General features: G+C 39.8%; 2 protein-coding genes across 2 annotated transcripts; one reads left to right on the top strand and one right to left on the bottom strand.

The window, feature by feature from the left end:
• Positions 1-892: 892 nt before the first annotated feature.
• Positions 893-5,727, top strand: sumo1 (small ubiquitin like modifier 1). Its single transcript, XM_030072216.1, has 5 exons — positions 893-1,029; positions 1,399-1,473; positions 2,241-2,318; positions 2,618-2,689; positions 2,828-5,727. Exons 1-5 carry the CDS (start codon positions 1,018-1,020, stop codon positions 2,894-2,896), a joined length of 306 nt encoding a protein of 101 aa, XP_029928076.1. The 5' UTR covers positions 893-1,017; the 3' UTR covers positions 2,897-5,727.
• A 2,746-nt stretch (positions 5,728-8,473) lies between these two features.
• Positions 8,474-9,300, bottom strand: LOC115375733 (claudin-34-like). Its single transcript, XM_030075267.1, has one exon. It carries the CDS (start codon positions 9,230-9,232, stop codon positions 8,474-8,476), a length of 759 nt encoding a protein of 252 aa, XP_029931127.1. The 5' UTR covers positions 9,233-9,300.
• Positions 9,301-13,683: the final 4,383 nt, after the last annotated feature.

The raw sequence follows: 13,683 nt of genomic DNA, 5'->3' as shown, positions 1-13,683 counted from the left end.
CTAGTAGCTTGTTCATTGACAATGATAGGAGTCACTGATCATATCCGAAGCATTTCTGCAGGGATGTGGGCACATTTTGAAATCCGGAATCACTAGGCAGTAATCTGAAATAAATTATTCATTAATCTTAATAAAAACCTCAGATTAGATCTTTGGGATCGATCTGATGACACTAAACTGCTTACATTCACACAACTAATAATATTTGTCAAATATTAACCTTTACTTACGTCACGCAAGCCACAGTTAAGTGATTAACCGAATAATTAAGGATCAAGTAACAGGAAATAAGACAAACAGTGACAATACAAAATATCTGAAAATACAAAATAGGGACTAGAGGGGATTAGCTATATATTTAGAATGTGAATAATCAGTGAATTAGAAGAAGAATAGAATAGAAGCCTTTATTGTCATTGTATGCCAGATACAACGAAATTGGAGATGCTGCTCCTAATGGTGCACAACAACAATCCACATAATGATAACACACCCACACACATTCTACATTTAAAATCATAAAATAGACATGAGTCCAAAGTGCAATCTGCATCAAGCATAGACATGAGTCCATTGTGCAATTACGCCAATGATTTTATATAATAATGATAATAATAATGATAATGATAATAACAACAACAACAACAATAATAATAATAATAATAATAATAACTCGACAATATCATAACAATGTGAGCGTAATAATAATAGTGATAGTAATAATAATTATTATTAGTAGTAGTTGTAGTAGTGGTGGAAGTAATAGCAGTAGTGGTATTATTAGTGTTATTTTTGTTGTTGTTCTTGGTAGTTGTGGGCCTTAATGTGGTATTTCGATGAGGGTCATTTTTAAGGAAACCGAACTCAGGAAAGACTCTTATTTTGACAGAATCGGCTAATATGTCGGACTTCCGGGTTAATGTACATTCTCATAACAAGCCACCAAGCTAGAGGCTCAGCTGACTGAAGCTACATCTATTGTTATTAAAGCTCCCACAGCACAAACAGAAGAATACCATGTCAGACACGGTAAGCTCGAACTTGCTGCCTAAAGGTTTGAAATGTTTTTTTGGTCCGCGAGAGGCGGGAAACGAGAGAAACGAGTGTGTTTCAGTCTGTGTTGTGTGCTGTGTGGTTATCTAACATGCTAGCTTGTCTGGTTCCAGGCCCTCCACAGCTAGCTTAGCCGACGCTAGCTAGCTCTGTTGTCGTTTCGTTTCCAAAGTTAGGAGAAAAAAAAACAAACTTCAGCAGTATTTTGAAACTACAGTATCCTAGCAACGCCGTCTTTATGTCTCTTGACATGAACGTGTTCGGTGTGCAGCCCTGAAATGTGACATGTTTGCCAGTGAAACAAGTGAAGCTGACTGTTGTTTGTTGCTGTTTGGTTTGTTGTAGGAGACAAAACCGTCCAGCCAAGACGGGGGGGACAAGAAGGATGGAGAGTACATCAAGTTAAAAGTGATTGGCCAGGTATGGATACTGGAGTGGTGAGTGGATGTTGCTTAGTAGAATCCACTTTCCAGTTCCCTGCTTCTCCTCAGTGCCAGTGGAGGCAAAGGTCTATCAGTTAATCATCATAATAAAAACTGTTACCCTGGTTTGTATGTCTTGTAGGCTTAAATAGCCCTTTAAATAAAACACAACCCCCCAACTCACACCCTTTATACATCAGTTGTTGTGGGAATCATGTTTTCCCCTCCCACTGCCACTACTGCAGGTGTGGGTACGTTAGGTCGAACTTGTCCTTACCTTCTTCGTCACTTTTGATTTTAATGCTATGCCACTGATGTGGAAGTAACCATTTGTTTGGACAAGTCCCACTGCCATCTGTTGCATTCTGAGCAGCAGTGTTTTTCCCATCTTGGACTAAATAAACAGAAAAAAGTCTAAAATAAGGATTAAGTATCGATTCAGTGTCAGCATGGCAGTATTGGCCTTGTTTCCTTGCACTGGATAAATGATTTGTGGGCTGTGACTATGAGAAATCTTTCTCTTATCTTGGTAAGAGTGCATTCGACCACTCGCAAAATTTTCTCTTACCCAAGAGAAAGGCAAATATAAGAAAACACCAGTGAATGCCAAAAATCAATGGATACTAACAAAACAAGAACAAACGGGTGATAACGCGCAAAACTCATTTGTACATTTCTTCCTGTGTCTGGCCCAGTTTTGTAGGTTTTTTTTGTTTTTGTTTTTGTTTTTATCATGTCCAATAAGCTTTCTGTTTCTGCCATCAGGATAACAGTGAAATCCACTTCAAGGTGAAAATGACAACGCATTTAAAGAAGCTCAAGGAGTCGTACAGCCAGAGACAGGTAAGAGGAAAGAGTCAGCAGTCAGCACGGGGAAATAACCAACCACTTCCTGCAACTGAGAGATGGCATCTTTGATAACTGGCCAGAAAAAAAAGCTTTTCATGAGCAGTGAGGCTAGATTGAAGAGGAGTTCAGCTAAATGCCTCACATGCAGATGGTAAACCATGAGTGTGAGGATGTTTTTGTTGTTGTAGACATCCCTTGGTATCTCAGTACAATCTCTACAGAGACATTCAGCCTCAGCATCAATTCAGATCTGTGTGTGTGTGTGTGTGTGTGTGTTTTTGTGTTTCTCGCAGGGCGTCCCGATGAACACGCTAAGGTTTCTGTTCGAAGGCCAGAGAATCGCAGACAACCAAACTCCTAAAGAGGTAGGCCTTTCTCCCTTGGCTCAGTTATTGTGATGCCATTTTCTTCAATACATAAATATAAAAATGTGCAATATAATGCTGGTAAATTTAATTACGTCCCAATCTATGTCTCTCCTCCCTGTTGTTTCTTTCTCTCAGCTGGGAATGGAGGACGAGGACGTCATCGAAGTGTATCAAGAACAGACTGGCGGACTTTGGAATGAATAAACCCCCTGCATTTCTTACTCTTAATTTTTCTTATTTTATATTTTATTTTGTATGTATCTGTGTATTTTATTTTTCTCTCTTTCTTTTTTTTGTTCTGTTTTCAAACCATCTGGATCAAACTCGACTCTATCAGGGCTTCCATGTGTGAGAACAGAGAGCTTGTCAGCCTGAGGTAAGAGGACAGAGAGGAGGGGCGGGGCGGGAGGAGGCTGGTCGACCCGTGCAGTCGCATCGCGCAGACGATGCAGTCAATGTGAATGTTAGACCAGACCTTAAGTACAGGAATTCCATTTTTTGTCTTTTTTCCTTTTCGTCATTTTGGGTTTGGAAGTGTCAGTGGAGCAAAAGTGGTAGCAAGTAAAACTTGACTGGGAAGCAAGCTGTAGTAAAGGAGCAGTTCACCCAAAATGCAGACATATCTGTCCAGAGAAGTGATTTGGTGACGTTCCAGTCTGGATACCCCAATACAACAGGGCTCGATGGGGATTGTTCTGTTTTGTGGAGCACAAACCGTCAAAACTTTACATGTGGAAAAACTCAACAGCAACATCGGGAACTATTTCCTGTCGAAGAACACCAGCAAACTGTACCTGTTCACCCCCAGGCAGATAAATGCAGGTGGCCAGTTGCAGTTCTTTGATAGGAAATAGTTCACACAGAAACTATCTGGACGGATGGCTCGCATTAGGGATAAATGCGAAAACAGCCTTTGTGTTTTGAGTGAACTGTTCCTTTATGTCTGATTGTAGCAAGTAATGGGGCAAGTCTGTTTGCACTCATAATAATTTTGATAGGGAAATGTCAGTCACATAAAATGAGATGGCGAAGGTAAAAGTCATTTCTGGACATCACGTCCATTTAGTGGACGACAGGGTTCGATGTCTTGCTCAAGAGCCCCGTGACAGGACAGGAGGCTGTTGATGGACATTGTTGGCTGTGGGGATTGAACCCGGCACCTTCTGTGTACCGGACAGACGCTCGCCTCAATTTTATCAACTAAAACTGCAAATTTAAAAAATGATGACTCCTTTTGCCATTTTTACCCCCCAGACCTGGAAAAGAGAGAGGGAGACTGCTGTCCTGCAACTTTGATTCCTTTTATGTTCAGTCTCAGTGCAGCACATTTTGAGGCCACAGAAGCATTGTCACAAAATTTGTAAAATAATAAATATGACCGTAATTGACCTGATAAAATAATCTTAATGATTTCATTTTTTTTTTTTTTAGAATTATTGTGCTTGACTTGTATATGTTGTACTCAGTATTAGAGTGTGTTTGCACCATATGTATCTAGAGTGTTGTCTTTTTATTTATATTTGAAGGGTTTCATTCTTTGCTTATATGTATAGCCATTTTGGAAATGTTTTCCTAGCTGACCGGCAGTTATTGTTTTAAACACACATCATTTTGTCCTTTAAAACGGAACAGTTTTGTAAGCCAATGAGTTAGAAATGTAACTATAGTTAGAGGTATGTTTCACTGTCAAGTCAGCTCTTGTTTTGGAGGAATAGTTCTTTTTTTTTTTCCTCCCAAATGGTGAATATATTTGTTTGGAATGAAACTCTTCATTTGCACATTGTATAAATTTCCTCAAGGATGCATAAGATCAGCTGGAGGTTCAGTCTGTGTGATCTCTGAAGGTTGGCTCAGTGTGACAGGGTGGATGACAACAGAGGAGGTGTTCAACTCCTGACGGCATGTCGTGACGTATTCACATTGATCAGCTGTCTTCGGCTAATCCGTCTTCACACTTTCTTAAAATCACTGTTTGAAGCAAAAATGGACTTTGGTACAGTTTTAGGTGGTGGAATATCCTCATTAGTTGCTCTGAGCTCCCCTGGCCTGATAATCCCCCACATTCTATTTGCATCTGTTTATTCACTTCCACTGCAAAACAGCTCCCAAAATTACACTTTGAGCACATAAACAAATTTGAACAAAGGGGATTATAACATAAAAAGCTGCAAGTCCTGGTACTAATTTTTTGATGAAATTAAGCCACTGTTTTCTTGTTATTTCCCTATTTGAATTGGAAAGTAGAGTATAGTAACCTTGTGCCAAGAAGAAATTACCTGATCATACAAATAATTGTATTTGCACAATAACAAAATGATTGCCGGGGCCTGTTACATTTTTTATGGTCATGATCCTCTTTATTGGCGTTGGTTTATGAACTCAAAATGTTATTCTGGGAGCTGTTTTCTTATGGAAGTGATTGGAGAGAGAGAAATGCAGCATTGTGGATTAGCAGCAACTAATGAGATTTCACCAGCAAACATTGTACCAAAGTTTAATTTTGTTTGAAAGCTGCCAGTGAAAGATGGATATGCCACATCACTGAGCCTGTCTGCAGGTGATATTTGACTTTGGTGGAGCATTTTCACTTTTCAACATCTCACACCTCTAGACGAGTTCGGGAGCTGTCGCCCTCCAGATTAGCCAGCCTGGGATCACTGCCGCCACACAATTGCTGAAATCACTTTTTTAAAACCATAGTTGGAAAGAAGTGTGAGTTTTAGACGAGGTTTTCAAAATGAAGGCAAAGTGGAGCTGACTTGTGGATCACACGGCGTCCAATGTTGGTAACCGTAGGTAACAACCTGAAAACGCTCCTTCAAAGTAAACTATTGCTTCAAGAAGATTCTCTCAAGCCGACTGTCTTTTGATAGCGTGTCTGTGAATAGGTCGGGTAAGGAAGTGCTGTGATTGACTGACACTGATGTAACAGAAGTGAAAGGACTGTTCATCTCGAGAGGAACATTGATGCAGATGGTTTGAAATTCTGGGGATGAAGCCTTTGGTTTTTTTGAATAAAATATTTAAGAAAACAACCACAGTGTTGTGCATTATGTCCTTGTGTGCAGCACAAGGAAGGATTTTTTTTTTTTTTTTTTTTTTTAAACACTCCATATTAGATGACCTACCATTTACCCAAGAAGACAGTCTAGTTAAAACATGCAAAATATGTGCCAAATATTTTATCATCAGAACAACCATGTTCCTCTAAATGAGACAATGCATTTTTTCTGTGACATTAAAAAGGGGTGTAGCTTTTTTCTTCACTGCAATATTAGTCTGCAGATGTTGCTGTCTTATCTGTCAATTTATAAATAGACGTTATGTTTTTATTCATCAAGTCCATCCTCATCTATAAAGGAGAGGGAGGAATTGAGGATGGGATGTGCCTCTTCTTCATGGCTCCTCCCCTCATCTTCATCACATCAATTTCAGCATCATCACATTAATCAGGAAGAGACAAACTGTCAAACCTGAACACAGCAGCTCTGTGAACACACTCCCATAATGTAGACTGATCACTGTCTGAAAATTCAAATAAGAGATACCAGGCTGAGAAATTGTTTTTGATGGAAACATTTAAATAGAAAAACTCTATGTCAAACACTCGTAATGTTGTTTCTCTGGCATTGACAAGGTCTGGTATTAAATGAAAGTGACTACTACTACTACATAAATAATATCCAATAATAACTATCTATATGACACATTCTTATTCTTATTCTTCAAGTAAAATCTGTTTTGTATTGCAATTCTAGCAAAAAATCATATTGATATTGGTATCAATATGCATGGGAAGATATTAAATATTGCCATCCGCCTTTAAAACATATTGTCATTGCCTATAAATGAACAGCATTGAGAACAAAACTAAATACTCCCAGATAAATTTAGTTTTATAGAGCTTTTTTGTGTTTTTATTAACAAGAAATAATCCTCATGCATGTTGTTTCAAAAGCTTGAACAAATGAAAAAAACATAATGCCCGTTATTTACAAAGTAGAATTAAATAGTAAATCAATAAATTAGTAAATGACTTTAGTGAAGCAGCTTATATTGAAGTATATCAGTTATGAACAATGGAAAATGAACAGGTAAATTTGATTATACACTTTGCCTGTCGCCATATGGGAACAGCTGGAAGGCAATAACCAAACACCAAAGCGCCACATGTAAACACCTCCAGAGAATATGAGCGCATTGTTTCCCAATTAGCATCGCTCCACAGGGACCAGCCAAACAGGAGAAAGGTGGTAAACAATCTGCGTTTACATGCAACAGTCGAGTAAACCTAAATTCTTAGATCAACAAAATTACAGGCTTCCAACTGTAATGAGGCCGAGGGTCAAAGTCTGGCACGGATGACAAACAACAGGCAGCAGGTTATTTCTGATACAAGAGAAAGACGTGATAATAGTAGTTGTCATAGTAACAGTAAGCACAGCTCCACCTTTTTTGTTGACATGAAAATAAAAAGGGAAAGGAATAAAGAAACAGTCCTATAATTGCTCAGTTAAGGTTTTGCACAAGCCTTGAATAAAGACCAAAATTTACAAAGAAAAAAAAAATGGGACTTGGTATGTAAAATGAATTGAACTGAAAACTAGGAGCTACTAATTATGTTAATTATGGTAATGTAAGATTCCCATTGGCTACTGTAACTACTACAGTAGTAGTGTGATTACATTTAGAAGGCAGTTCCATGGACAGCAGCTGTACTGGACAGCCAGTAAGGAAACTCCAACAGAGCTACATTAACGTTTAACACAGCAACATTAATGTTTGTAGGGTCGGCGCCACTGTTGCAGTACAGCCAAAGAAACAGAACAGAACAAAACAAAACAAAACAAAAAAAACCTTTTGCAATTTCATGAGGTGTTTTCAAGCCATCTTAGCCAGATGTATAATCAGATTATAGTCGTAAATATTTTATGCTTGGAGTTCAAAAATTATATTGTATTTAAAAGTGTTCAACCTTATTTTATATTATGTTATTATGATTCTTTATTGCTGTGCTGTTGACATAAAGTCATACTCCTCACATCATGATAACTGGCTTCACTCAAGTCCCACTAAACATCAAGCAACAAACAGAAAACTCAAATTTCTACTTAAACCAGTTATAATGCATTATAATCCAGCAATAATGCTACATTCATGTTAAGTGCTGTCTTGTTTAAGAGAGATTCCTACTATGAGCCCCTTTGGGTCTAATCTCTTGTGCACCTTAGTTTGTTTTCTTCTTTTATTTTGTCTTTGTCTTATGGTGCAAATATTTAAAATCCTAACACCCTGAAACCTGATACGAGCATTCATCATTCATTACATCATTTCACAAGATGTAAACATGGCGTTACTTAACTCTGACAAAATATACCTCTGCAAATCCCACTGGGAGACTTTTTTTTTTTCCATGTTTGAGGAAAAACAAGATTTTAAGACTGAATCTGAGACTAAATTACTTGGTGTAGTAATTTAGTGCTTAGTGTAGTAATTTAGTGTAGTAATTTAGTGCAACATAGTGTAGTGTTACTCAGTGTAGGTCACACATCCTTTAAAAAGTACAGTACTTTTGAACTTTGTGTAGGGAATCATTTTGTCATTTTTTAAAATATTGACTGTTGCATTTTGTAACAAAGCTCTTCCAACGCTGAAATCCCCATCCAGGCTGATGACATTCAATAGTCAGATGATCTGTTCTGATACTTTGATGTCTTTGGGAAACTTTAACTTTTAGAGCAAGTATACGAGTCAGCCCTAAGCCTTCAAGCAGTAAACAGATCACGAGTGTTCATGAGACTCAAAGGCCGGATTATCTCTTCCTCTGGAGTTTGTCATTGTCCCAGATTCATGTCCCGGAGATGCTGACCCTTCCGGATGCACCTGCTCTCTCAGTGAGGGGTGGGTCCTGTGCCGCGACCTGGCAGGCAGCCTGTAGGTTAAGAAAATAACTCCAGATGTGGTCATCAGGGCCGCACCTATGATCCCGAGCCCAATGCTGGACCCAACATACTGTTCCTCGGGCACCTCGGGCATGTGGAAGTCAGGGGGGAATCGGACAGTCTTATTGGTCACGACCGAGCTCAGGTTCCACAGGAGGGGCACGAGTGACATCGCGGCAGCCAGCAGGCACAGGGCTCCAGAGGCAGCGAACACAGAGCGAATCGGCAAGCTCTTGTCCAGCCCGAGGTAGACATTCCTTAGAGCGTAAATGCTTCCAGCGTTCCCGCATAACCCCACGATGAGCGCCAAGAGCATGAGGACCTGGGCCGCTGCGATCTCAGGGGGTGTGAAGGTGTCAGTCAGGCTGATGCTCCTGCAGTACATGACCTTGAATTCAGGGGTCACCAGGGTGTGGCTGTTGAAGCAGACCCTCCAGATGCCCACCCATGCCTTGCCAGAGGTGATGACGCCAATGTCGGACACCTGCCAAACCCTCCACTGGATACTTCCAACGGCCACAGCAATGAATGTCCACCCCACAAAGCCGAGCCAATGGGCGGCAAGCTGGGCATGGGATGTGTGAACCAGGTAGGTCATCGCAGCAGATCCACTACTGAGCCCCAGGATACCCAAGAATCTTAGATCCACCCAATTTGGACATTGTCAGAAGATCAAATCCTTCTCGTTGGAGAGTGCCACCACCGCGAGTATCATGTTTTCACCTTGGCTTCAGAGTCACGACTCAGTCTCTCTGTTTCACTGCCACTCTGCCTGGCGTTTACTCTCCTTACACCTTCCACGTCGCCTTTTCTACCTCTCTTGTCGCCTGGGTTACTTGGGAAACAAAGCAGCGGGCTCCCTCTGAGAGGAAAAGGGAAACAGAGTCAAGCACAGGTGTTCGTGAACAAAAGCAAAACACCTCCTAAGTGTGTCAGTGCTCAGTCAAAAACGCCAAAAGAGCAGAGCAAACAAGACACAGACGTCTTGTGATCACGCTGGTTAATTAGGACAGCCGTCATTTAGTGTACCACTTGCTTTGGCTCGTGACCAAACCAATCATTTTGAGTCCTATTCTAGTATGAAAAATGTCTTGATGGTAAAATAGTCAAATAGTTTCCATATCAATCAAAAATCCCTCTAGGCTAATGTAAAGGTGATGTTGGCTTTTGTGACATTTTGGATCATGGATTTAGAAAGTATGTCCTATAATGCAAACACATAACAACATGTTCGTTTTTTCAGGAATGGCCTTTATTTGTTTTTGCAAATGAAGGCTTCCATTACAGCTTCATTATTGATTTCTTTATTTTTGGCATGCCATTTACTTCTGATTGGTCCACTGATCCAGTCCTTTTCATTGTGCACCCCTCCATGCACCAATCCAATCTTGATGAGACCCCCTGCCAGTTTTCATTTTTACATGCCACTTTTATGTGTCAAACATCTATTGGCTTCCAAGAATAACTCAATTTGTTTTCATCTCTGCCATAAGCATGGCACACAATGGGAGTCTGTCTTCATTAGGTTGTGTACTCCCATGTTGTGCAACCTCAAGAGACAGACTGTGTGCATTCAGTGCCAGGAACTGAACTGTACCACAGAATAACCACAGGCTGCATGATTATATCAGAAACAGGAACATCTCAATTTTTTTTTTTTTTTTTCAGTAAATAGACTACAGTAGGCCTAATCATTGTCTGCGAGGTTGTTCAACTCAAACTCACAGAGTGTTTGCAAAAAACGGAAGCATTACTAAGTAAAAAATTATGAAAATGGGAAGCTGCATGAATGTGCCATCTCTCAAAGCAAACAATGACTCAGCACTATGGTGAGTCCAATCAAAATAATGAGAGGAAAGCATTAACTTAATTGCTGAGAATGTAAACATGTAAATCTCCAGGGCAGGCGTCACCAATTAGCAGAGTCCGGTCCAGGACCAGACCCAGGAACGGTTCCACCTGGGCCGCAAAGGAGTTGGCAAACTCTTTGTGCTGGGGTTTGTAGTGGCTACTGTCCTGTCCGAGCATGTGTGTTATCTAAGTCGCTCAACCATCTCGGCCAATCATTGCAATCAGAGGCCGCTGTATTCAGTGAGAGAGAAGCACGTGAAGGAGAAAAAGCAAAATGCCTAAGATAAGTTAACGATAAAGGTAATCGCTGTTTTTCATCCAGGAAAACTGCTTTGTTTTTGTTCTGCCTAATGTGCCCTCAGTTTTATAACCAGCACTTTATGTTACCAGTAGACTGACTGATAGATACACAGGATGAAGTGCATTATTTACTTTTTAACTGAATACCCCTGATTTAGGGAATAAAGCTTTTTTCATAATGGTAAAACAGATTTCAAGGTGAAAATCACAAATTAATGGGTGGATTAGGTTAAGAGTTTCGTCTCAAGATAACATATGTACCACCTGAAAACAAAACAGAGCATCTGCAGCGTATGGTAGTAGACAGTAGGTGACCAGATCCCTCTATGGTTTGATGGTTGTCCCTCTCAGACAGTAGTTTGCAGTTAAAGTCTTAATGTGGCGGACAACACTTACCTGAGATCAGCTGCTTCCGAAGCATCCAAACTAGAAACACCTGTGAACGAAGGATTCTGACTGGAGATAACAACAGGAAGGTTTTTTTTTTCTTTTTTTTATTAACAGACGCACCACAACACTTCCTCATCTGGGAACACATAACCCTCATCCAGTATCCCATATTGTGTGTGACGCTGTAAATGATTGACTGTGTTATGTTTGACGGGAAGGCAGGGCAATTTGGGCCATCGCCTACACCCTTTTTCTACTGGTGTGCCTACGTCAGTGCTAATGGTACCACAAAACCCCAAACACTATGAGCTTTGTTATCATTTTCATCTGTTCCTGTAAAGGATATTTTGGTACTGTTTCCAGCCATTAATCGCAAAAAAAAAAGAAAAAAATTATGCAGTCATAGTAAGCCACTTGGGATGAAAGCAGATGTTGGGGCTTTTATACTGGAATTGAGCTGGAGAGCCACCCAGACCGAGTTTGTGCTGAACCATTTCTAAATGGTTCTGGCATGGATATTAGCGTTACATTCCTGTCTTTCACAAACTGGAAAAAAAACATTCTCTACACCTCTCCAATAAGGAAAAAAAAAAAAAATAAAGTGGTGACCCAGGAGTGCCCTGTGCCACAAAGGCAAGCATGGGGTTGTAAAGGCGTGGGATGTTTGCTTTGTGACGCCTGACTTATCGGGTTGAGCAATATATAAAAACGTCATCTGTCAGACAAGATCAAGATCATAAAAAACAGGAAACAGTGCTTGATGCAATTGTCAAGGAATATGTATATGTGATACACAGCTTCAAGCCTATGTATGAATGTAGTCTTATTATGAGAAGTGACAAAATTACTTTCATATCATGCATCAATTCAGATGAAATACTGACTTAATTTAGGCTCTTAAACATTGTTTGATTTGTTTGTTTGATTACCCCTTAGCATTATTTTTACATGATCTCAGTAACACACAGAGGTGGGCATTTCAGAGCTTATAAATAGGATTACAAGACCAACAGCTTTTATCCTGATGTCACCGGTAGGTAGGGCAATATTTTGTGCTAGTATTCATCATTTTAAAATTTGGCCAGGTTCCTACAAAAATCAGTCCCTCTGAATTTCAGCATCACTCCCAAATTTTAGTCTTGTCAGCAAAGCCTCAAACGCCATGTTTAGATCAGCATTTGGCACAGTAAGTCTCCCCACTGAAGCCCAGACTAAGAAATTCTAGCAGCCACAAAAGGCAGGCTGACCCATGTACCAATTAAATGCTAAAGCAAAACTCTGGAATACATTGCTGCCTTTACATGAGAATTAAATTAACAAAAACATAATTAAAGATTTATTTTAAAAAGGACACTGAATTGCAGCTTTTATAGTGCTTTTCTGTAGCTGTGGTCAGGGAGGAACATCTGCAGTGCACAGCTGCTTGCAGTGGTGGACAGTAACAAAGTACATTTACTTGAATACTGTACTTAAGTACATTTTTTGAGTATTTGTACTTTACTTGAGCATTTTTTTTTTTTAGAAACATATGACTTTTACTCCACTATATTTCAAAGACAAATGTTACACTTTTGACTCCACTACATTTCTATGAATGCTGTATTTACTCTACTTTTAAGCATAGCTTTGAAGTTAACTGTTGATTTTTTTTTTTTTTTTTTTGGCATTTCTGCTTTAGTTGACAGTCACAGTAGAGAGAGGGGATGACATGCAGTAAATGGTCTGAGGCTGGATTTGAACCCAGACGGCTGTGGTAAAGGCTCAGCCTTAACAAGTCGTACCAGGTGAGCTACGGGGGTGCACTCTGTTTTTTTCTAAAAAATGCAATTGGATGCACACTGAGTTCCTCACAGGAGCAAAACCAATCACAGTACCCGCTCTCGACTGGGTTTGATGTAAAAGCAGAAATAGGTCACCCAGCTCTGTGAGACAAGCACCATCAAGACATCCGCTTTCAAAGTAAAATGCATCCGTTCCATTTAGTTTGCAAACACAAAAGTACATTTGTGCAGCAAAGTGGTATACAAGCAAGTCGGTGCATTCATTAGGTGGTTTCAGAGAGTCACCTAGATCTATAAATGCACTGTGAAAAAAATACCACAATGCATATTAAAAAGAAAATACACTTTTGAATTCTGCAGTATCCTTAATGCAAGTACAGTAAAATTTGGCTTAGCAACTTTCAGTTTTTGGTGGAGTAATATTTAAATAGGAGAATCTATACTCTAACTATACTTTGATCTGTTCATCAAAAGCGGGTAGCAGTCCAATATGCTGGTCCAATCCCATTTAACACCAACATTTGCAGTTCATAAACAAAAACTACACCTTCAGTGTTATGAAGTGATGCACTACTAGTTTCATTTCTCATGAAGGTACCACTCCTCTCCTTTGAAGGGCAGTGAGGAAACTGGACTTTCCACTTTGCATTAAAATGACACAAGGCACTATTGACCTGCACTCCAACTCATTTCATAAAATGTGAAACAAGGATGTGAACACTTGAAC

The sequence above is a fragment of the Myripristis murdjan genome, chromosome 2, assembly GCF_902150065.1.
Source record: "Myripristis murdjan chromosome 2, fMyrMur1.1, whole genome shotgun sequence".
NCBI classification, from domain to species: domain Eukaryota; kingdom Metazoa; phylum Chordata; class Actinopteri; order Holocentriformes; family Holocentridae; genus Myripristis; species Myripristis murdjan.
This window is presented reverse-complemented; position numbering and strand designations above follow the sequence as displayed.